At 45.9% G+C, this 21931-nt stretch overlaps 1 protein-coding gene across 1 annotated transcript in view; it reads right to left on the reverse strand.

The window, feature by feature from the left end:
- The window catches only part of XDH (xanthine dehydrogenase), a 55577-nt gene extending 38950 nt beyond the window's left edge, over positions 1-16627 (reverse strand). Inside the window, exons 1-8 of the mRNA XM_006910364.1 lie at positions 16515-16627; positions 10590-10647; positions 7852-7948; positions 6546-6654; positions 5003-5129; positions 4011-4072; positions 835-903; positions 425-511 (exon numbers count right to left, since the gene is read on the reverse strand). Coding sequence (XP_006910426.1) covers positions 425-511; positions 835-903; positions 4011-4072; positions 5003-5129; positions 6546-6654; positions 7852-7948; positions 10590-10647; positions 16515-16556 — 651 coding nt within the window. The 5' untranslated portion in view covers positions 16557-16627. The remainder of the gene's footprint in view (positions 1-424; positions 512-834; positions 904-4010; positions 4073-5002; positions 5130-6545; positions 6655-7851; positions 7949-10589; positions 10648-16514) is intronic.
- Between the last annotated feature and the right edge of the window lie 5304 nt (positions 16628-21931).

Raw genomic sequence — 21931 nt, forward strand, 5'->3', positions numbered from 1 at the left:
TTGTGGCCATGGAATAGAGATCTCTTGTGTGTGTGTGTGTGTGTGTGTGTGTGTGTGTTTAATAGATGGACTGCTTACAGAAAGGAGAATGGGTCACTTGGGGAGCGAGGGTGCCTTATGTATTAGATATAGCCAGGAGGTCAGCTGATCCTTCTGGAGCACCTGTTATTATTATACATGATGTGCCAGAGAGATCCACTCCCTGTCTTCAGAGTGACACATGTGAGGAGAGACATATGGATCTCTGTGGGAATATGCAACAGAGGGACTTGACCCCTGAGTATCAGAGAAAGGAGGACAAATTCAAGCTAAAACCTAAAGAACAAGGAGGATACAAAGTTCCCAGTGAGTATGAAATAAAGCAGATCTACAGGGGCTCCTGGCATAGCGCCTCGGCTGGGCCTTCCCCTGGGGCATCACCTACCAGCAACTCTGGGGGGAAGATGGGCTCCTGGGTGGGATCCAGGGGCATGAACTCCTCTGGGTTGAATAAAGATGGCGAGAGAGTGACCTGCTGGGAAGGGAACAGGTGCAAAAGGTATAATATCTCCTCCTTTAAAGATGCCCTGTAGGACCAACCCAGCCCTTCTTCCACGTAAGCTCATCCGCAGCCCCCAGCGGGCTGGTTGAGGGACAGGCAGCTCCTGGAAGGCAGGAGCAAGGAGAGCTTCTTGCTGGGGGACCCAGGGTTAACGTGCACATTCATCACCCTCTTAGTCTGGGTGTAACTCTTTCCTCTTCCAGCCACCACTGCCAAGAGTGCGGAGAGAGCCCACTGGCTCGTTTGATCTGAGAGTGGCCCCCAGGCTTCCAGGGAGAGAAGGACCCACTCACCGTGTGGTCTTTCTTCTGGTTCATGCAGCAGTTTGGGTTGTCCCCCTTTCCTCCACAGCATCCACCATCCTAGAGAGACGAACAACATTCACACAAAAAACATTTGCAAAGAGTTTTCACAGAAGCTGAAGAGCCTACATTATTAACGTCCAGTGAAATCTAGCTCCAACACCTGTCTCAGTAGGAATGGCAGATACCCTGAGCCATCCCCCCCTGCCTTTGCATATGGGTAAGGCCTGTTTTAACTGCTTTCTCTTGCTTAGTTAATGTAGACTAAACTCATGAATAAACAAAGAGGATCGCTCCTAGAAACAGCAGGGAAATTTAATTTTAAGAAAATTTATCCATAAAGATAGGTCCTACTTTATCAGAACATATCTTTATGCCCATTTTCCCTCTTCAGTGCTGCTTCCTTAAGAAACCTCTATGACAGAAATTCCCATTTGGTTCTCTCAGCATTCAATAGCTTCTGTTTCTAGATCAATCGAGTTCTATGGGGCTTGGCTGGGTGCCTCCCAGGCTGGGGTCTTTGTGGGGATCCTGACAAGGATGTCCAAGACCAGTGCTGGGTCTAGAGATGTGTCCAGCCGGTGTGTCCGACGACCTCTTCACTGCTCATTAGACACTTCTTGCCAGAAAGCTAAGTACTCTTCATCCCTCACTGTTCTGGAGGAAGCGTACAGGGCTAATGACCCATCTCCCATGGGGAAAGGGCTTTCTCAGGTCCTCTCGTGGTGCCAGTGGTAGAGCACGGATTTGAGCCCAGATCGCTGCCTCCGAGAACCAAGGCACCAGGGAAGGGATGTGTTCGCCTGACCGATCTGCCCCCAAGAAGGCAGGAATCTCAGCTCGGGCCCTCAGGAGACCCTCCAAAATCAAGGCAAAAGTGAGGAAAACTTCCAGGCACAGCCCAGGCACGTTGCCAGGTCAGCCCGTTCCTGGAGGAGAGGGCCGGGGGCAGCCCTTCTGTACATGAATCACGGGAGACATCATTCCATGCTGACCTTTCCCAAAGGATTCACAACACACTGGTGTTCCCATGACAGCTCTCAAAAGGTCACAGGGGCCAAAGGTGTGGCCTTGGAGAAGCGAAAGCACTGTCAGACTTGGTATCGGGAGAGAAGCCCTCCCTGGCCTTGACCCCGCTGCGCACGCTGCCCTACACGCAGGCCCCATCTACATTCACGGCTTCGCCTTCAGATCTCAGAGCTGCTTGATTTTGGACCTCCCCACCACCACCCTGCCCTCCTCCTTTCTATTTAGATAGAAAGGAAGAAAGGAAAAAATGTTCCTAGGGTGCCTCTTGTCATCTTTCTTCTTGGAAAAAGAAAATCACCAGGTCCTAAGCGAAGGGAGGAGACCTGCACACAATAAGGCGCCAGCCTCGTTCATCCAGTCTGCGTGCAGAAGGATGCACTTCACGAAAGTACATTTTCCAGATATTTAAAATGCCAGCTCATTCTTACTTAGATCTTTTTTCTTGATAATTCATTGACGTGTTCATGACATAAATTATTGTGATGAACACTGTGTCACTGAGGTTGGATATGGCTATTTTTTCCCCCAGCGAGACTTCCACTATTCTCACTAGGCTAAGACTGCTGGGCTCCTGCTTGTTTTTACGTTTCCTTTATTTCCTTCCTTGCTGCTGGATGGACATTGTCATTTCTTGCTGTGAACAGGGTGCCCTCCTCTAGCAGACTCTCTTCACCCTTTTCTAGTATGTGTGTTATGGGCGTGAAACGGTGTAAAATAAGAGTAAAAAGTTTCTGAATAAAGGCTCCAGGGTCTTTAAGGAGTAACATGCTTGAGCTTCTGAGCACATTGTGTGTGCAGGTCATTTTAGCTGCTCAGAGCACTCAGCTCTGCTCCGTTCTGCTCTACGCAGCCAGGCAGCTGGCTGGAGGGAAGCAATGCCATACAATGGAACCAGCAACCAGCTCAACCCTGGGAACAAGCATAATTGTCGGTTATGCTCAAAAGCCCTTCTTTTTTAAGAAACTAGGAGGGCTGCTAGATAGTATCTCTTTGAGAAACCTCCTATGAAATAAATTTGTGGGGGAAATTAACAATTGATAATGAACAATTGATAAATGTCAAATATTGAGTCATGGAGGAAATGTACCAGCATCATAATTAATAGTTGCCATTTGTTTAATGCTTAAGATATGCCCAGTATTGTTCCAAGAGTTTTACAATAAGTGCTTTCAACAAACACAATGAGGTAAGTATTATTATAATCCCCATTTTAGAAATAAGAAAATTTGCCTGATGAAATGGGATTTGAACTCAGGTCTGCAGGCTCTGAATCTGAGCTTTCGATCATTTTCATTTAAATCCACACCTGCTAGCTCCTCATCAAGGTGTTGTGTTTTTCATCCTTAAAAGCCCCCATCTCCATCTCCACTCCTTTGAAGTCATTCGGAAGAAACACTTCTTTTCATAAAATACCAACCCTGCAGGTCAGCACAAAGCACAGGAGTCGGTGGCCCTACCATCAACCCTGAATCAAATTGAGACAAGACAGTTTGATTGGAATCAGGATCAGCCTGACCCATTTGGAGAATCAGGTAAAATCTGGGGAGATTAAGCCAAGAATGGCAAGGCCAGCCATTTGTCTTCCTTGCCAGATGGCAGGAGTATATCTGTGTTGATGTAAGCAACGCTTGAGCACCCAGGCTGTGGCTTCTCCCTCAGAGTTCTATGAATGTCGCAGAGGTTCACAAACTGTCTGGAGATCCGATGAGCAGTTTCATAAGCCCAGCAGAGGGCCAACTGCGGAAGGCAGCCCGGAGAGGAAAGGAGGAGGGACGTGAGTGCTGAGTCGGGCCAGGTTGTCATTACATGCCACATTTAGCACCTGTGTCACGGGCTGAGCGTGCCAGTCTCCAAGGAAGGTCGTCAAGCCCAAACGCCCTGGAGGAAGTTAGCTCTCAGGCAGCGCGCCTCTTCTAGGAACAGGTTCTCTAGGCTTTCCCTGAAGGAAAGTCCCAGTGCTCTGGAGGAGAACCCCTTTCTGAATAAGAATGGCGGGGTCCACTGCCAGGTGTCCGCAGCAGGAGGACCTGCCAGCTGGCCATCTTATCTTCCTTCTCTGTAATCCAGAGGCCCTTGGCATTCCTCTTGGCATGATTCCTGGGGAGCAAGGCCACTGCTGTCCTGGGGCCCCCACTTACCCTGGAGAAGGTCCGGAAGCCCTGGAGGATAGGTCTGTAGCCTGTGCAGCGGCACAGGTTTCCTGTGGGCCAAGAAAAAAGCCATGAAGTCAGTGCTGGCCCCAGTGCAGATGAAGGGTTTGTGGCTTCGCTCCCAGCCCAGTCATATGCTCTCCTGGCATATTGTTTTCTTTGCCTGGAAGCCCCCTCCTCCTCTTTGTACTGTTGACTTTAAAATATCTATTGCTTCTTCTAGGAAGCCTTCCTAGAATGCCAGACTGTGCTCCCCTGGTTCCTAGTCACAGTTTTATGAGTGAGATTATCAAACCTCATTATGAACTCTCTTCTCCTTCAGTGTGTGAACTCCTTGAGAGTAGAGATTGTGTCTTTCATCCCCGTGTCCCTTGTACCCTATACAGTGTATGACATGTACTAGGACTCAATAGCACTGATGGACAAAATAAATGATGGACTAAAATGGCAGATGGATGGGGAGCCTCCTCTGTTCAATCCAGGGGAGCAGACACCTGGCCCAGGTTCCTGGGCCTGTTCACAGAGGCAGAGTGGAAAGCCCTCCTTGCCCTAGGTTCAGAATCATGGCTGCCTTCCTCAGATGTAGCCTTTACCCTGCAGAATCCTGTTGTGGTGAAAGCTGAGAAGGAAAAAAGCAATATCACTAGCCTCTGTGGAGTTTCCCAAATGACCTCCTCTTGTGCCAGCCACCCACTGTCACCCCATCCTAGTGCAGAAGGAGGACAGGAAGACATCTCAAGAGGACAAACACTAAGGCAGGAGATCTAAGGTCTCCAACCCACCTGAGTGTTCTTCACACTAAAAGAGGACCAGCCTTCCAGCAGATCTAAGCCACCACGTTGGGGTACTCTGAGCCATTCCTTCAAAGGGCAGTGCCTCAAACTCCTGGCCCATTCCTGGCTTGCACTAAGGCCCTGCCTTGACCCCCGGAGAGCCCCGTGTGCCATCTCACCTCCTGGGGTGTGCCCTGAGACCCGTACCTTGGAAGGCATCCTCGATCTCCTCAAAGGTGGGCTCGGGCTGGTTCCGGAGCAGTGTGTACATGCTCATGACGATACCGGGGGTGCAGAACCCACACTGGGAACCATGGCTTTTAGCAATCCTCTCCTAAAAGGGACAGATGACACGGACACCTGTGTTGGCAGAACCCCTCTCAGAATCTCTATGCGACTCAGCTGAAGCCAGCCCACGTTGACAGGCAGTGTGGGGTAGCAGTCACTTCACGAAGTCAAACCCTAGTGCCACCAGTTACCAACTGTGACCTTGGCCGTGTTACCAAGTCTCTCTGAGCCATAGTGTCACAGAAACCAAGAGAAAAAACTAGATGGACAAGAAGTGGAATCTAGCTTATTTGGAGCCGAAATAAGAATATCGGGAATAAAAATCTGGACCATAAGAAAGGGAGGATTTTAGCCTAATTATATAGCTATGATCCCAGTGTTTAAAATATTCATTCTTTCTTTCTTTCATCTGTTTATCTCAACGAAAATTACAAGTCCTAATTAACCTCCTCACATCCCCTACAGGTTGGACAAGGTTAGTAATTTTCCCTTTTCCTGCCTAAGAAACAAAGCCATAGAGATGAAGCAATACCACTCCCACCTTGCTCTGACCTCACCTGACTGGTCCGAGATGCTCTTCCCAAGGTGTGTCATTGGCCTGCTCAACCAGAGGCCCTGGCTCCCAGATTCTCATAAGGAGCCCCAGGATGGCATGCTCTGAACAACAGGTCTCCCCAAATGGTCAAGGGAGGATTAAGATCTGAGCCTAGCTCTGGCACCGTCTGTGCTCGTAATCTCCAAAGATTGCCCTGCCTCAGTTTCTCCAAACAGAAGGCACTGGGAACAGTGGCCTTTCCTTCCCACAGTGCTCTGCTCCCCTGTGCGTTCCATTCTACTTTGCCTGAGAGCATTCTGATCGTCTCTGCGAAACCTTCCAGATTACCGCCCCCTCTTTCCAAAAGTGTTCCCAATTTCAGTTCATTCCCAGGTGGCCTTGGTCAGACTCTCACGTCTCTATTCTCTAATTCAGCTCTTGCTAACCTCCATTTTAATGAGGACGGAGGCCTAGAGCCCACATTCGTTTATCTGCAGTGGGACCTGAGAGGTGCAACAGAATTACCGTTTGAGGGAGCAGGGAGTAGGTGGGCGTTTTACCAAGGAGCACAGAGCATTTGGAATCTCAAATCTGGGAAGGCGAGGGGTTTCCTGAGCGCACTCAGGTGCAAGGTGAGGATTTTACCCGGCCCCTCTTCCCTCCAGTTCTGGTGCAACTTAACTGTCTAGCCATCAGATCCTGTTGACCTCTCAATTTCTTTGGGGTCATGAAATGTTATATCCACCCCAGACAAAGGAGGGAGCTTCAGGCTTGGGTGCCCTCTCTTTCCACCTCACAGATCTCCCACCCTGGAGGAGATGGGGAGGTGGCCAGGCCACCTGCCTCCTCTGCCCGGGCAGTGACACTCAGCCCAACAACCCAATGCAAGTCTGCAGCCTTGTCATGAACTCCCTTTACTCTGGTTACCTGCACAGGATGCAGTCTCGTCTTGGTGCTTCCTATTCCTTCTATGGTTGTCACGGCAACGTGGTGCAAGGAGCAGATGGGAGCCAAGCAGGCATTGGCAGAAAAGTGGCTGGAACCCCAGATTAAGGTCATTCCATTGTCCACTCGGGTCATCAGAGTGGACCAGAGTGCAGGGCCCGGGAGACCTTATGATGGTGTATACCATTTCTCTTCACTCTACATTATGTTCTTGTCTCTTCCACGGGGGTCCTCACCCCTCTACCCAAGAATCCCAGCCAGGAACAAAGGACGCTCTCCCCATACACAAGGCCTGAGCCTCTCCAGGGTCCCGTGGAGTCAGGTATCAGTACACCCCAGGCCTCTGAGCTGGGCAAGAAATCCCGGGTCACTTTCCACCACTTCTACTCAGCTTGACACTGGAGGCCAAGTTAAAAGAAAGTTTCTAGCAGGCTCCAGGCCCAACGTATGCCGCTCTCTCTGCAGGGCCCTTCGTTAGCTTCTTCATTTTCAGAACCTCCCCACACTTTTGTTGTTTTCGCCACCTCTATTTCTCCCATTCCTGTGGGAGGACGAAATCCCCAAGGGACATGAACTCCTCAGAGAGAGCTTGCTCACGTCCATTCCTTTATTTATCACTCATCACTTATACAGTCAACATCAGTGACTGAATGCCAACCATATGCCAGGAACTCTCGGGAGGACTGATTAATAAATGCGAATAAGACAAAATTCATGTTGTTTTAATAGCTTGCCGTCCACCCAGGAAAATAGAAGCCAGTGTGAAGAAGCAATTTAAATATCTTATGGTAACTGCTTCAGGAAGTCTGTGCACAGGGTACTATGGAACTAAGGGCACCTAACCCAATCTTGGTAGATCAAGGAAGGCTTCCTGGAGGAGGTGATATTTTGCGCAGTCCTAAAGAGCTAGTAACAATTAGCCACGTAGAAAAGTCCTGGAACAAAGGATATTTAAAAGACTTGGGAAACAACTTATGCGAAGACCAGGAAATTAGTGGGCATGAGGCGTTAGTCGTTCACAGTTGTCTCTGCATGAGTAGAGTGTTGGGTCCATGAAGAGAAAGAAAACTGGAGAGGAAAGGTGAGGCGTATTGCAAAGGGCTTCATGTGCTAAACAAAGACAGTGGACTTGACCCTGGGGGCACTGGAGACCTTTTGAAAGATTTCATGGGATGTAAATGAGTCTGAACTTTAGAAAGGTCACACGTGCACACAGACACACTCACGAGCTGACCCCTACATCATAGTCCTCACTCACAGGGGCAATCAGCAAGCAGGCAAAGGATACACGATCTTGTTCTGGAGACGATCATACTTGGAAAGCATCACGGTGCAAGCCCCACAGCCCCCTTCTCCGCAGCCCAGCTTGGTCCCGCTCAGCCCCACTGGTCAAGGTTAAGGAACATGAACTCAGAGAAAAAGTCTTGCTGGGCTGCTGGGAAGTACGTGGGTAGAGCTGTGAGTGTAGAGCCACCCATTGCCACACACAAGCTCAGGCCTCTCCACTCAGGGAGGCAGCAGATCCACATGAACTCTTCATTCAGAGAGGTTGCACTGTACCCCAGGGAAGCAGGAAATGGGGCCATCTCCACTACCCCAAAGGGGAAAGACATCAAAGTCCCGTCAGACAGCACCCAAGTATCACCCCCTGCAATTTGAGTTCTAGGACTTGAACTTGACTGGGATTTGAATCACGGAGACATTTCTTGGGTCTTCTAGGCATGATAGGGGCCCAACCCCGTGATCTCCCTGGGCAGGTAAATCAGGCACCTCAACATCTGAGCATGTGAAGCAGCCCTCACATCCGGCCAGTTGGGCTGCAATGAAGCCACTCGGGCCAGAGTGAGACATCGATCTGCTCTGGGATCTGCTGAGTCCCAGCTTTTCTCCATGAATCTTTGGGGCTAGTAAAGTCCAGGAACCCAAATTAGGGCTGGACCAGGGGTTTTGAATATCCAGCCCATAGGATATGTGAACAGAAATTAAAATGAAGGTATTTTTGAGGTCAAGGAACAATATTGGAGACATGTCTTACATATATTTGCAGAAATAAATAATCTAATACTTTGCATTTGTAAAAGCGCCTAAGTAATAGGCTATTATTACAATACAGCAGTAGCAGCGGCCACCTTCCCAGCGACACGCAGGCTTTACTGCTGCTTTTCCCTCAGACCCTCAGGCCTCTCAGCCATCCAGTTACCTACTGAGGATGGTCACTTCCCTCATTTTTGAGATGAAATTAATAAGTTACAATGACATAGCATCTTCTACATGGAAAGCACTTATTCCCATGGACTCTTAATAATTTGGTTAGCAGGTGGGGCAAGAACTACTATTTCCCCACAGATTAAAAGCAAAAACAAACACTGAGCCCCCAGAGGTAACTTGAGCCCTATAAGCCAGCGCAGTCACTGGGGTTACCTCGAGTGTTAGGGCTCAAACTCCAGATGCGGGAGCTCCTCCTTCATTGTGCTGCTTCCTCTTTCAAAACACATCTGGGAAGGTCTTTCTATGTCCTAAGTCATTCTTTTCACTAGCCAAGATATATGCAGTTGTCAGCAGTTCAGACAGCCCTAGGGGCATGTGAAGACCAATGGTAGCCACCCAGAGTCCAGCGAGATCGTTTTCTAGCCTGGGAATCTTTCTGGAAGCCAGGGTAGAAGTCAAGGCTGGGGTCTTCTATCTTGCCTGGAACTCCCACAAATGAGCAGCAAGTCACGAGGATTTCATACTTATGTGCCAACTTTCAGTTTGGGGTTTCGTTTGAAAGTTGACCTGTACACCAGCCAATATCTATGATCGGGACTTTCTGAGGCTTTTGGGCTTTCAAAATTTTATTAGAAAACTAAAATTAACGTCAACAACTTAAAAAAATCACCGACTTCGTGTGCTTTGAACCTCCAGAACTGCCCCCTCTAGGTCAAAAATCCAGTCTAAAGTACAAAGAGCCAGCTGTGTCTGACAGGAAGTGAGTGGACATGAGGTAACGACCCTGGAACCTCACTTCTGTGGGAGTTGAAACAATCTTTTGTTTCCCCAAAATATTGCATTAGAATGAACCACTGGATATTTCTGCCTCTGGAAGTGAAAGAGGTTTGTTGACAGAAGTCAGGATAAGCATGGTCCTGACAACAGACCCCTGGGGAGTTTCCAGTACAGGTGGCAAGTTAAGAGCATAGCTCTAGGCTTTAGTCTAGGCTCTGCCAATGTTTCCTAAAAGACCTGAGTGAGCAGCAGGTCCCTTAACAAATGCAGGCCTCACTTCCTCTTCTGTCAAAGGGATTGCTAGAGGGATCGGTTAGATAATCTATGTAAATCACCCTGAACTCCACCTGTGTATAGTAAGTGCTCATTAAATATTAGCTCCTATTTTATTTTCTGCTGTTGTTTTTCTTCCAGGGTCTCAGAATACTTCCCTCCTCTGAAATAACAAAAGATACAGGGGCTCCTCCCTCAGGTGTCCCCTGCCCCATGTTTCCCAGCATTGCCATTTCCACAATGGATGGTGCCTCTGCACAGTTCTCCACCTCGGGCAACCCTTTCTCAACAAACACTCATTTCCCTGACTTTCTTTCCACCTTCCCAGAGCTAGAAACATTCCCCAGGAAGCCCACTAATGTATTAGGCCAAGATCTGCTGAGAAAGGCCCGGCTCCTCCTGAGGCAGAATGACCACGAAGCTGGCCAGGGCTCATGAGGGCCTTTTGCAGCTACTTGTTCTACAGGCCTGGGATTTGATCTTGGCTTTACTAGAGGCTTAGCTGGAAGCAACCTTAAAGAACATTAGGAACAATCCTCTTATTCGACAGCTGAGAATTTCAGACCCAGAAAGCTCAAATGACTTCCCCAGGGTCACACGGCTGCCAAGTGACAGAGCTGTGACTAAAACACAAGTGTCCAGAAACCTAATCCACTGCTACTTCCTCCACACTTCACGGCCTGCCTACCAGTCACGAAAATGATGTGTTGTCCAGAGGGCGAGTCCCACTGCCCCCTCCCCCTCACCGCCACTCCAAAGTCAGGATACACTTTCTTCGCAGGTAGGCCAAAAGAGTTGTTTCTGGATCTGCATTTTTCTCCACCACCTGTAAAAACAAAAACAGAAACAAAATATATCATAGTACACTTACTATTGTTTGGCCCAAGAATTTGTAAAGTTAATGGGATGTGCTAAGTATCTTATGAAAACTAAAGTGTTTTTCTGGACAATTCCATAAGCATGAGCGTATTAACTACAAACCAAACTATGTATGTGCTAATACCCTCTATTCTAAAATTCTACAGTAGGGCTTGGGATCCACTAGACAGTGCTTAGGTACGAAGTTGGGCTGACCAAGGCAAAGCCCTCTTGGAATCAAACATGTCGTCTCATTTCCAGCTGCTGGATCACACCTGTGGACTCCAGAGACAGCTGAGAGTGACCCCATGCAGACCTCTGGCTTTGCCTCCTGACGTGCACATGCTCGGACGGCAGCCAGCCAGCCTGTGGTCCTGTGCTCACAGCAGAGCACTGGATGAATCGGGCTATCGCAGCCGACCACATGTCAGAAATGCAGGAGCGATCTCAAACCAATGAGCCACAAATGGAATTCTCAATAGGATGGAGAAGGCTGTCTACAAAGTGAAGTGGTAGCTCCCGATGTAAATCGTCAAAGGAGATCTATCGAAAACCATTTCACTACTCCTCACATGTTATCAAGGGTAGAAGGGTTTGGGCGATTGGGATGATTAAGGGGATAGAATGTGTGATAAGATTTCTTTAGAGAGAACAGTGCTATGAGTCCCACATCTTTAAAGTCGGGAGAGCGGCTTTGTGCCTCGCACCTGAAACTTCGTGAGGGGACTTTCAGGGCACTACGTGGGAAGCTGACATGTGACCTTTGCAGTATGAGGGATGTAGTGGTCCGGCATATCTAAACAGCTGGAGATGGGCTTATCAGACAAGCTGAAGAAGTGGCCGTGTCGGGATCAGGGTGCCCTCCCGGAGTTTGGGAGAACAAACAATGAAGTGCTGGCCGTAGACCCAGCGTAGGCCACGCATGAGAGGGGAAGGGGCAGAACGAGTGAGTGCTGCCTTACACGTGTCTAAATCGTTCTCAGAAAAACCGACTACAGGAGGTGATGGGGACTCTAACAGATTTTGCATGGAGTGGACTCCCCCAGAACTGGAGGCTGGGGGAGAGCAGCTAGCCTGAGGGAAGCACATGCCCCACGTCACAGAGATGCAACTGAATGTTCCTAGTGGTGGGAAGCCATCTTATACCACCGTCAATTAAAGGAGAACTGTCTTGCTACCCTCACCTCTCTGCCCTGAATTGAGACTGTGCTCGGCAACTTAGAAATGGCCGTAGCATTTTTTAATTGACCAAAATTAATCGAAGAGGTCACAAAACTGCCAGAATTCGCCTCTTGGATAAAGTTCAAAGGAAAGTGGACGGTCACCCCATAGATACAGTTTATTCAAAGTCCTGGTTACAAAGTTTACGCAAGGAGCTATTTCCTTCTCTGGAGAAGAAATTGTAAGTGCACAAAGTAAAGATTCTTGTCACCTTTCTGTGAACAGCAGTAAGAGCCTCGTAGCGTGCCACCTTCCCCGCAAATCGCTCCTTCCTCCTACCCGGCAGCTTTGCTTCTACCGCCTCACGTAAGTTTTCCTGCTCAATACTTTCAGTGACCTCTCACGCATTCGAAGGAACATCCGAGTTCCTTTGACTGTCTTTCAAGGCCCATTTCAATACGTCCCCAATCTCCATTTTCAGCTTTCCCCTCCCCTACTTTCCTTCCAAGCTGGGCTTCACACTCCAGTGAAAACACATCACATACCTCTAGGTTCCTAAGCCTTTGACCATTCCATTCCCCTCCACCTGCATTTTGACTTATCAGAAGATCCTAAATGCTTCTCTAGTAAAGGTTTTTCGTATCGCCCCAGCTGCAAGTGGTCCATCCCCTTTGCGTTCTTACAGAGAATGGCTGAGCCACTCTCACATCACGGCTTCAGGGTTTGCCCCAGAAAACTCCACAAAACCCTGTCTCCACGGGATGCTGATGGGCGTCTGAAAGGAAAAACATGTGGTGGGGAAGCAAACTTAGGAAACACTGAGTCAAGCAGACTGCTCTGCTAAAACTCGAGCATCGAAACAAATAATGGCTCAAATAATGGGTTAAAATCCATTAAATAAAATTAAAACTCATGAGTCTGGACTGATAATTAGTAAAGAAACAAACAAATGGGAGAGAAGGGAAAATTGTTCCTGGCAGAAGAATGACAGCTAATAAATATGTGTGGCCATCTTGTAATCTGCCCAACAATTGATCCAGTCAGCAATCATCAATGGTTACTAAAACTAGTGGGTAAAAGTTTGAAAATCAAGATATTTACGTAGTCTCAAAGTACCTGCTCACAGATTATTTATTAATTATAAAGGGAAAAAGAGTAACCTTACAGTGGAGAGACCTGGTAGACACCATTTTAACCAAGTGATCAAAGCCGATATCACAACTCATGGGTAAAATTGCCATCATGTGCCTCCTGATGTAGTGACTTAGGACACATCACATTTCTGGTATCTCCCCCCAAAATGCAGATTTGAATCTAATTATAAGAAAGCAGGACACAAACTCAAAATGAGGGATGTTCTAAAAATCAGCTGACCTGTTCTCTACATAAGCATCAAGGTCACAAAAGACAAAGAAAGCTAAGGAGTTGTTCCAGATTGAAGGAGACTAAAGAGACATAACGACTGATTGCAAACAGGATCCAGGGCTGCGGGGAGGGGCAGGGGGTTAATGGCATTACTGGGAGAGTTGGAACAACATTGCATAAGGTCTGTAGATTACAGTATTCTATCAAAACTACACTTCCTGACTTTTATAAATAGTCTGTGCTTCCGTCACAATATCCTTATTCTTACTTTTACTTTAAAGTGTAAAGGGACATGATGTCTGAGAAATTTATCCTCAAAGGATTCAAAAGAAAATGTTATGCTTTATATATCTATTTATATTATTTACATATATAAGTAAATATATAAAAGTATTTATGTACTTATAATACATACATACATCTATATATCTATGTGCAAATATATACTTATATCACATGTAAATACATATTATATATGTATTTATATATAGGAGAGAGAGAATAAGCAAATGTCAGCAAGTGAGGAATGTGAGTAAAGCCTATTTAATATTTCTTTGTATTCTATTTGGAACTTTTTTATAAATTTAAAATAATATTATACTATAAAGTTTTTTAAAAAATAAATTTCTGTACTAGAGGATTTCTTAGCACTTTTAATATTCATCCATTCATTACATCCATATTAATTAGGTACCTACTTTGTGCCAAAATTGGGTTAAGTGGTTTAAGAATATCTAAACATAGTATTTCATGGGGATAGTTTTCTGTGAAATACATTTTGGGATATATTATTTTGCCTAATCATAACCCACCTCTCCAGCTAGTTCATAGGCTCCTAAATGGCAATGCCTGATCTCAGAGATGTATTCCGCCAGCATGCACATGTCCCACAGGCTCAGGGCTGGGAGGAACTTGCTAAATATTGACGATGTGAGTAAGTGAGTGAATTGACTCGCTGATAGCCTGTTCTTAGGGGGATCACTGTTGGACACATTCAGCTGAACTCTACATGCTGCATCTTCCCAGAATCCTCCAGATGCCACAATCTTTTCTTAACAGAGAATGACTGCTCAGAAGCAAAAATCCTACCCTCCAAAAAGACAGTCACTACAACGGTAACAAAATCCTGGGCAGCTCTTTACCTTTGATTCTGACTCTAGACCAGGAGATGTGAAAACCAGCAGCCACCAAGGCCCGTTCACCAACACAGAAGGCCCTTGGGGCGTGTGATCACTGGCCATTCCACCCTCTCCAGGACCCCAGCTAGTGAAGACAGAGTCCTAGACAGCAGTTTGAAACAGAGAGCATAGAAGGCTCATATTTAAGAGTGAGTCACCAAGTTCTGAGAGCTTCTTTGGTGATTTCTTCGCATAATATCCTGTAACAAAATGTCTAGAATATCTTGGGAATAGAAATGGGAGGAAACATACTCACCACTGCCTTAATTTGACTGGGAATTACCCTGTTAGGTCTTGCTTCTACAGTACTGCTTCTACCTCATCACTCCTTGCACTGCCTCTCCACCTTTCCAGCAGTTTCTCAAGGGGGCACATGTTTATAAATTACGGACACGAATATTCATCACAGAAACTGGCAGTAGTAGAAGCTTTCGGCGACTACGGGGTTTGATGTGATGATACCATCTAAAAATTTGAAATTGCTTTCCTGAAGTGAAAATAAAATACATAGGGAAACAGTTTTCGCCAAGGTAGATTTGAAATGCTTCTTTCTAGATCCAGGGCCTCCCAGCGAAACATCAGTAAAGAACAGAACCTTGTACTGTCACAGAGGAAAGGATGGCTTAATAAATTATTAAACCTTACAGTGAGATGTGGCCTTGGAAGTCATTGAATTCAGCTGCTTACTCAATATGAAAATTGCTTAGAAAAATTCTACAGAAGATGCCTTTGTGTAAGTAACCCTTCTAGAAAATCAGTTCAACAACTGTTTCTTTAATCTCTACAATATAATTGCTGAATGCAACAAAGTTGTTTGAAATGTTGGGTGCTAAAGTCTTGCTACCATCTACGAGGAAGCTTTTACTCTTCCTCTTGGTTTGAAGTCAGATGATAATTCTGAAAATAAAATTTGCATGGAGAGATGACTTTGAACCCAGAAGAATGTGGATGACTCCATGCCCCACTGCCTCCAGGTGACGCCACTCAAACTGAATCCAACAGTCTTTGGAACACTGATGTTGCAATGGTTCATGGAATTTTCTTGCTAGTCACCCAAACACACCCTGACAATTTAAGCACTAGATATCCTACAAAGCATATTTTGTCCTTGAAAATTATCTCAACAGTCACTCTGTTTCTCAACTCAAAACTGACAATATCGATCGCAAAACAAATAAAATTGCCCGCTGGGAAGTTCGCTACATTCATCACTCATTTACGATGCACAACTATGGCTGCCCGTTACTTCCCTTTCGCTCCCAGCTGGGGAGTGGAAGCAGACGTGAGCAAGTCAGCACCAGTGCAGGGAGGGTGAGTGGAGGATGGAGACAATGTCTCGTGCTTGCACTTTCTCTCCCTGCACCTGCATTAGAATTTGCAACGATCCTCCTCCTTCCGGTGCTGCAAGGACTAGTATCCATGTCACGAGTCCCCCTCTGGCTCACCCCACCCCCACCTTCCTTAGGTCCCTGGGCATTAATGAAGTTAATCCAAGAGGTCCATTTTTATCCAAGTAAAAGATTTGCAATATTTATATGTAAAACTAAGGGAGGGCAGAGCAAGCCCTTTATGAAAAAGAAATTTGGCTTGCCACAAGATGTCAGTAGATGCCCTCACACAAGTTATCTGTTATATTTACATACATGAAGTATCGGAAGCAAAGGCTGTATACATTTTATAACCTGACATTAACAAGAAAACACGTTCCTATTCCTTCTCCCAGTAAAGAGAGCAACAAAGGCCTTAGGATATATCCGATGAAACGCAGAAGCGTAAGTGTGGGGCGTGACCTCAAGTCTCACCTGGAACCCTGTCCCCCTTTTGCAGTTTCGAGCCAGTGTCTCTACCACTATAGAGACGTGGTGGGGTGGGGGAAGCTCACAGACACCTCACTTCTTGCTTCCTTCCCCCTCACTCCTTTGCCCCTTGAATATCTTGATTACGTTCTAGCCCTGAAAAGGTCTTCTTTCCCCAATGTCTCCCTAAAGGCAGTGACACCTTTGAAAGAAGAGAGAGAGAGAGAGAGAGAAGAAAACACAAGAGAGAGAGAATAAGAACAGGCATCTTCCAGAAGACACGCATCCCTTCTCAGGGAGCAGGGAAGCCAGTGCAGAGATCGGCTCCTGCTTACCTTTTTGCCATTTACAAAGAAAACCAACTCGTCTGCTGTCATTGTCACCAGTTAGGGTCCCTGAACTCCAGGTACCTCACTCCCAGGAGACACTGGCAGGTATCACAGCTCTGAAACTTGAACAATACGCCTCCCCTAAAAATGAAAGGAAGTCAGCCAATGGGAGAGAACCAGCTTAGAGCTTCAGGCCATGGAGAGTTCTTGGCAAGAGCTACTGGTTTGCATAATCAAGGAAAATGCAAGCAATCATTCTCAGCAAATCACACCCCCAACACCTGTGTCAAAGAACATGCAGGAAGGCATAGAATCAGCAAGAATATCAGCCCCCGAGCCAGGTGACCATGAGTCTTAGGCACTGCCCTCGTGGAACCTGCTTCACCTTCCCACTTGCTGAAGGTAGAGAAGCGAGAAGGGCCATTGTCAGAGTCAGGGCAGCAGAGCTGATTCATACCTTCCATTTCTACACTCTTTTCACTGTCCACATCTACAGCAATGCAGACTCAGCCCTTACATACAGGACTCATTCTCCCTCAGACTGGAGGAATACGGAGGTCACAGGATGTGGTGCCCAGTGATCCAGATGCAACACCTGGCATTTGACCTCAGCCAGTCACTTATCACCTTCAGAACTGTACCAAGAGCAGAAGGCTGAGGGGCACATGATATATTTCGGAAGTGCTTTGTAAGTTTGCAAAGAACCATAATGTTTATTACTATTACTAATATATTCTCAGCAACACAACTAAAATAATCCTAATAACAAACCATTTTTGAGGCTGTTCTTTTATCCATATCTCTCAAGAATATGCCCGTAATATGTTGTCAGAGTAATTCATAGAAATATTTTGTAATACCAAATAGATTAAAATGCTCACACCACCTAGGCAGAGGCCAAGTTAACTCAGAGCTGAAAACCTTCCTCCATCCAGTATTCATGAATTCCTGTGTAAACACACATAGGTATTGTCACGTCAATGGGCTCTCTCTAGTCCAGCACCCAATTGCCCCTCCCAGCTCGCTGGAGCTCTCGCGCTCGCGCGCGCTCTCTCTCTCTCTCTCTCTCTCTCTCTCTCTCACACACACACACACACTCTCTCTCATGCTCGCCCTCACCAGCATTCCTTCTGGGCTTCTTCAATCCTAATCGGACCCACACAGTTACTCATACAGTCCCTCTGAAGTCGGTAACTTTCCTCACCAACTGGCAGCTTACACGGGAAATGGGGGAAGGGGTTGAAGCAGAGAAAAAAGAGTATTAGGCAGATGTGTTTGGTATAGCAACAGCTTAGAGCAACTGAAGATTGCCAGGACAACCACGTTATCAGCACAATGCCTCTTTCCTACCACAAAGTTCATTTTAGCGGGAGATGAAATTTAATTTGTAGCGTGATCAACCATCTCACTTTGCCCCCAACTATCCCGGTTTTAGCACTGAATCCCTGGCAAATCCTTCAGTCCAGGACAAACTGGGTTGGTTGGTCACCATAAAACAATGGTTCTTAACTGGGGGCAGGGTTCCCAAATCCAGAAGCCATTTGGCAACGTCTGGGGATATATTTTATTGTTATGACCGCAAAGCATTGCTACTCATACCTAGTAGATAGAGGCCAGGGATGATACTAAACCTCCTACAATGCAGAGGACAGCCCCATGACAAAGAGTTACCTGGTCTAAAGTGTCAATAGAGCCAAGATCGAAAAACCCTGACCTAAAAGAAAGAAGGAAGGTCGTGGGAAGGAGGCAAAGAGCAGAGCCAGGGGAGTGTTAGGGATTCTCCCTAACCTTGTACCTCTGTAATGGGAAGGCTGTTCTTCTATTTACTAATCCACCCAGCTTTATAAGCCCTCCACCTCCTGGCCAGCTTTTAACCAAAGTCCCAAGAAACTCTCAAGGTAAAGGGGAGGGTTAAGGAAAGACCTCAGATTTAAGATTAGGTGAACTGGATATTAGCCCTACCACTTCAATGTGACCTGTGGCAAAAATCATTCCCTCGGTCTCAGTATACTCATCTATGAAATGGGGGTGACTATACCTACTTTGTAAGAATACACTCTGGTGAGAATGAAAGGAGACTTAGGCTATCTATGTGACCCACAGTAGATGCTCAATATATGCATATTGATTTACTTCTCTCCACTCAGCTAGTCTTCAGCCTCCTTTTCTTATCTGGAGGTGAAATTTGCCTCTGTTACTGTAGAGCACTGAAAAGTGAGAGTGAAATAAATTTTCAATAAGGGCTTATGTCGTCGTTCAGATTTTATTTCTGTAATAACTGTAACTCATTTATTTCTATAATCCTGAGTTTTGACAAAAACTTTGCGTTAGTAGGATTATTTCTTATTCAGCAAAATATTTATGACCATTTCTTTCTCTGTGATTTTTTTTAAGGTGCTATAAAATCGGGGGAAACAGTCTAAATTAAGCATTTTTTAAAACTGACAACCTCCTATATATGCTTTCAATGTTGGATGAATTCTCAAATTCAGGCTGAATTCATGGGATTTGATGGTCTTAGAACAGGCCAGCTATAACTTACATTAACTTACCCCATTTTCCTAAGAATGTCTTGCTTTATAATATGCACTGCATTGGCAGAGGAGACCCCAAGGTCCATGGAAAAACCAAGTAAGTCCTGAGACCTCCTGGGCACAAGTCTTCCTTCTGGAACAACACTGTGGGGAAATCACAGAGATAAGAAGAGTGCCAATGCTGCCCAAAGCCAAGTCGTTTCTAGAATAATGAGCACCTTTGCGGCCAAGCATTCCCTGAAAACGTCAGCGTGTTCTCTGAAGGCCTGGTCAGAGCTGCTGCTCTGAGAGCGTGTGTCTTGGCAGGTCCCCAGCTCCCTGCAGGTCTCCTGCCAGCCCTCACCTGCCTCCACAGCCGGGCTCTGGTCCGCCCGCTCCCTCCTTCTGCATTCCAGATGTGCATTTTCACCTGTACCCTACAGGCATCCCTGTTCTTTTTCTTTAACTACAACAAACTTTACTTGAAAAGGAAAAAAATCACTTATTTTTGACATATTCCACCGTTCAGATTTTTCTTACTGATTTTTTTCAAAGACCTGATTTTCCTCCTACATATGCCCATTCTGGATGAAAGATTTTATTGCCTTCTCAGAGCATCACTGCCCGGCACTCAAGTCCTCCCTTGCTCTACAAACATCCAGATTATTCACCGATTCTAATAATAGTTCTTAACACCTGAAAAGCGTTTCTTTCACATAACGTGATTTCATTTGATCCTTATAAAAGCCCTGTGAGCATTATTCACAGTGGCCAAGACATGGAAACAACTGAAGTGTCCTTCGATAGATGATTAGATAAAGCTGTGGTACATATATACACTGGAATATTACTCAGCCATAAGAAAAGATGAAATATTGCCATTTGCGACAACATGGATAGATCTTGAGAGTGTCGTGCTAAGAGAAATAGGTCAGTCAGAAAACGTCAAGAACCAAATGACTTCACTTATGAGATATAAAACAGAAAGCAACAAATGAACAAACAAGACAAACAAACAAAAACTCATAGATATACAGACTCATAGATATACAGGTGTTCCCAGAGGGAAGGGGGAAGGCGGGCAGAAGAAGATGAAGAGGGTCAAATACATGGTGACGGAAGGAGACTTGACTTTGGCGGGTGAACAAACGATGCAATATACGGATGATGTATTATAGAATTGTATACTTGAAATCTATATAATATTATTAACCTATGTCACCCCAATAAATTTAATAAGATTTCAAAAAAAAAAAAAAGCTCTGCAAGATGGGCAAGGACGCTGTTGATATATTGTTATCTTCCCTTTCTAGATAAAAATGAGAGTCAGAGAGGTTGACTTGCCAGCTGTCTCACAGTGAGTGCCAGTTTCTATGTCCCACTCCTCAGCACAGCAATCATCTCTTAAATGGTTCTTCACTAACTAGAGAGCATAAACTCCAGGACTGTCATCGTGGCCCTTCTTGATCCCGCTGAAATGCAGCCTTCTAGTTGGTGAGGGGTCTTTCTCTCATGCCTGGATTGTAAGCCCCTAAAATCAGAGGCGGAACTGTGTTTACTGCTATGTTGCTGGTGCCTAGCATGGGGCCAGGTCTATCAGAAGAATTAATACCTGCTTGTCAAAATGAGCCCACGGTGCAGGGACTGAGTGGAGTTTTTGGAAAGGCCTAAGACTCTGCCTTTTACCAAATACGGAACCTTCTCTCATTATTCTATAGATTCTTAGCACCGTTCAACTTTCCTCACCAGCTCCTTTCCAACGAACTTTCTATCGTTGATCTTAGGTAACCAACTAGTATTCCTGAACATAAAGACCACATTGCTCTATTAATATGGAGGAAGTCAATCCGTGATTTACTACACACATCTGGGAAGTAGATCCTTCTAGAATCATAAGTCGAGATTATCCAAAAGTAGACATAGTCAAAACTAAAAGGGTGTGAACTTCAGCCTGGGTTAGTACAGCAGGTGCACAAGAGCTCAAGAAATTGAAAAGGCCCAGAAGCAATTTTAAACCAACTTTATAGGTTTTTTGATCATGTATTTTGCATTCCATAGGCTCTGTAACTCCAGGGCTACTTTTGGTGAGGACAATATGAGCTTGCCTGGACACAAAATAAGGTCTCTCTTTCCAATCTGAGCTGCTCTAGCACAGTTCAGGAAGGAGACCCTTTATTACCTCACTCACTCAGAGGATCAACTCACATGTGCTCTGTAAACAACACAGCCCGATGAGTAACCACTGGGGAAAAGTATTTTCACAGTTGTTTGCACCCCCCTATTGCCCCTTCTGACTTCATTTTCTTACTCATCATCTGAAATGCTATGCAATATACTCACATGTTTAGTGTCTGTCTCCCTACATCCATTGGAATACAAGTGTGGCAGACATATCTACCTGCCTCCCAAACATTCATGCCCTCCTTCTCTATTGAAGAAGTTCTGTGGAGAAGTCACTACCCAGCCAAGAATGACATTTCTCAGCCCCCTTACATGTGGAGGAAGGCACGTGATTGAGTTCTGATGTATGTAATATGAGTGAAAGTGATGTTCACCATGTCCCAGCTCCCATTCTATTTCTCCCAGTGTCTGAGGGTTAATGTCAATGCCCAGGGTGACCTTGGAAGCCACACACAAATACACTGATCTGAGCACTCCCCTTCCCCATCCTTGTTGCATATTTTACTTTATAGGGGCAAGAAATAAACTTGTTTTTCAGGGTCAGGCCTGGTTAGTACTTGGATGGGAGACCACCTAGGAAGACCAGGTGCTGTAGGCATAAAAAATTAAATTAAATTTAAAAAATAAGAGATTGTAAGCTGACAAGCTTCTTGCAATCTGTGAGGTTAACCAAGGGTTGCCTTGCCTGAGAGAGAGAGAGAGAGAGAGAGCGAGAGAGAGAGAGAGAGA

The sequence above is a fragment of the Pteropus alecto genome, unplaced genomic scaffold (genome assembly GCF_000325575.1).
Source record: "Pteropus alecto unplaced genomic scaffold, ASM32557v1 scaffold61, whole genome shotgun sequence".
NCBI classification, from domain to species: Eukaryota; Metazoa; Chordata; class Mammalia; order Chiroptera; family Pteropodidae; genus Pteropus; species Pteropus alecto.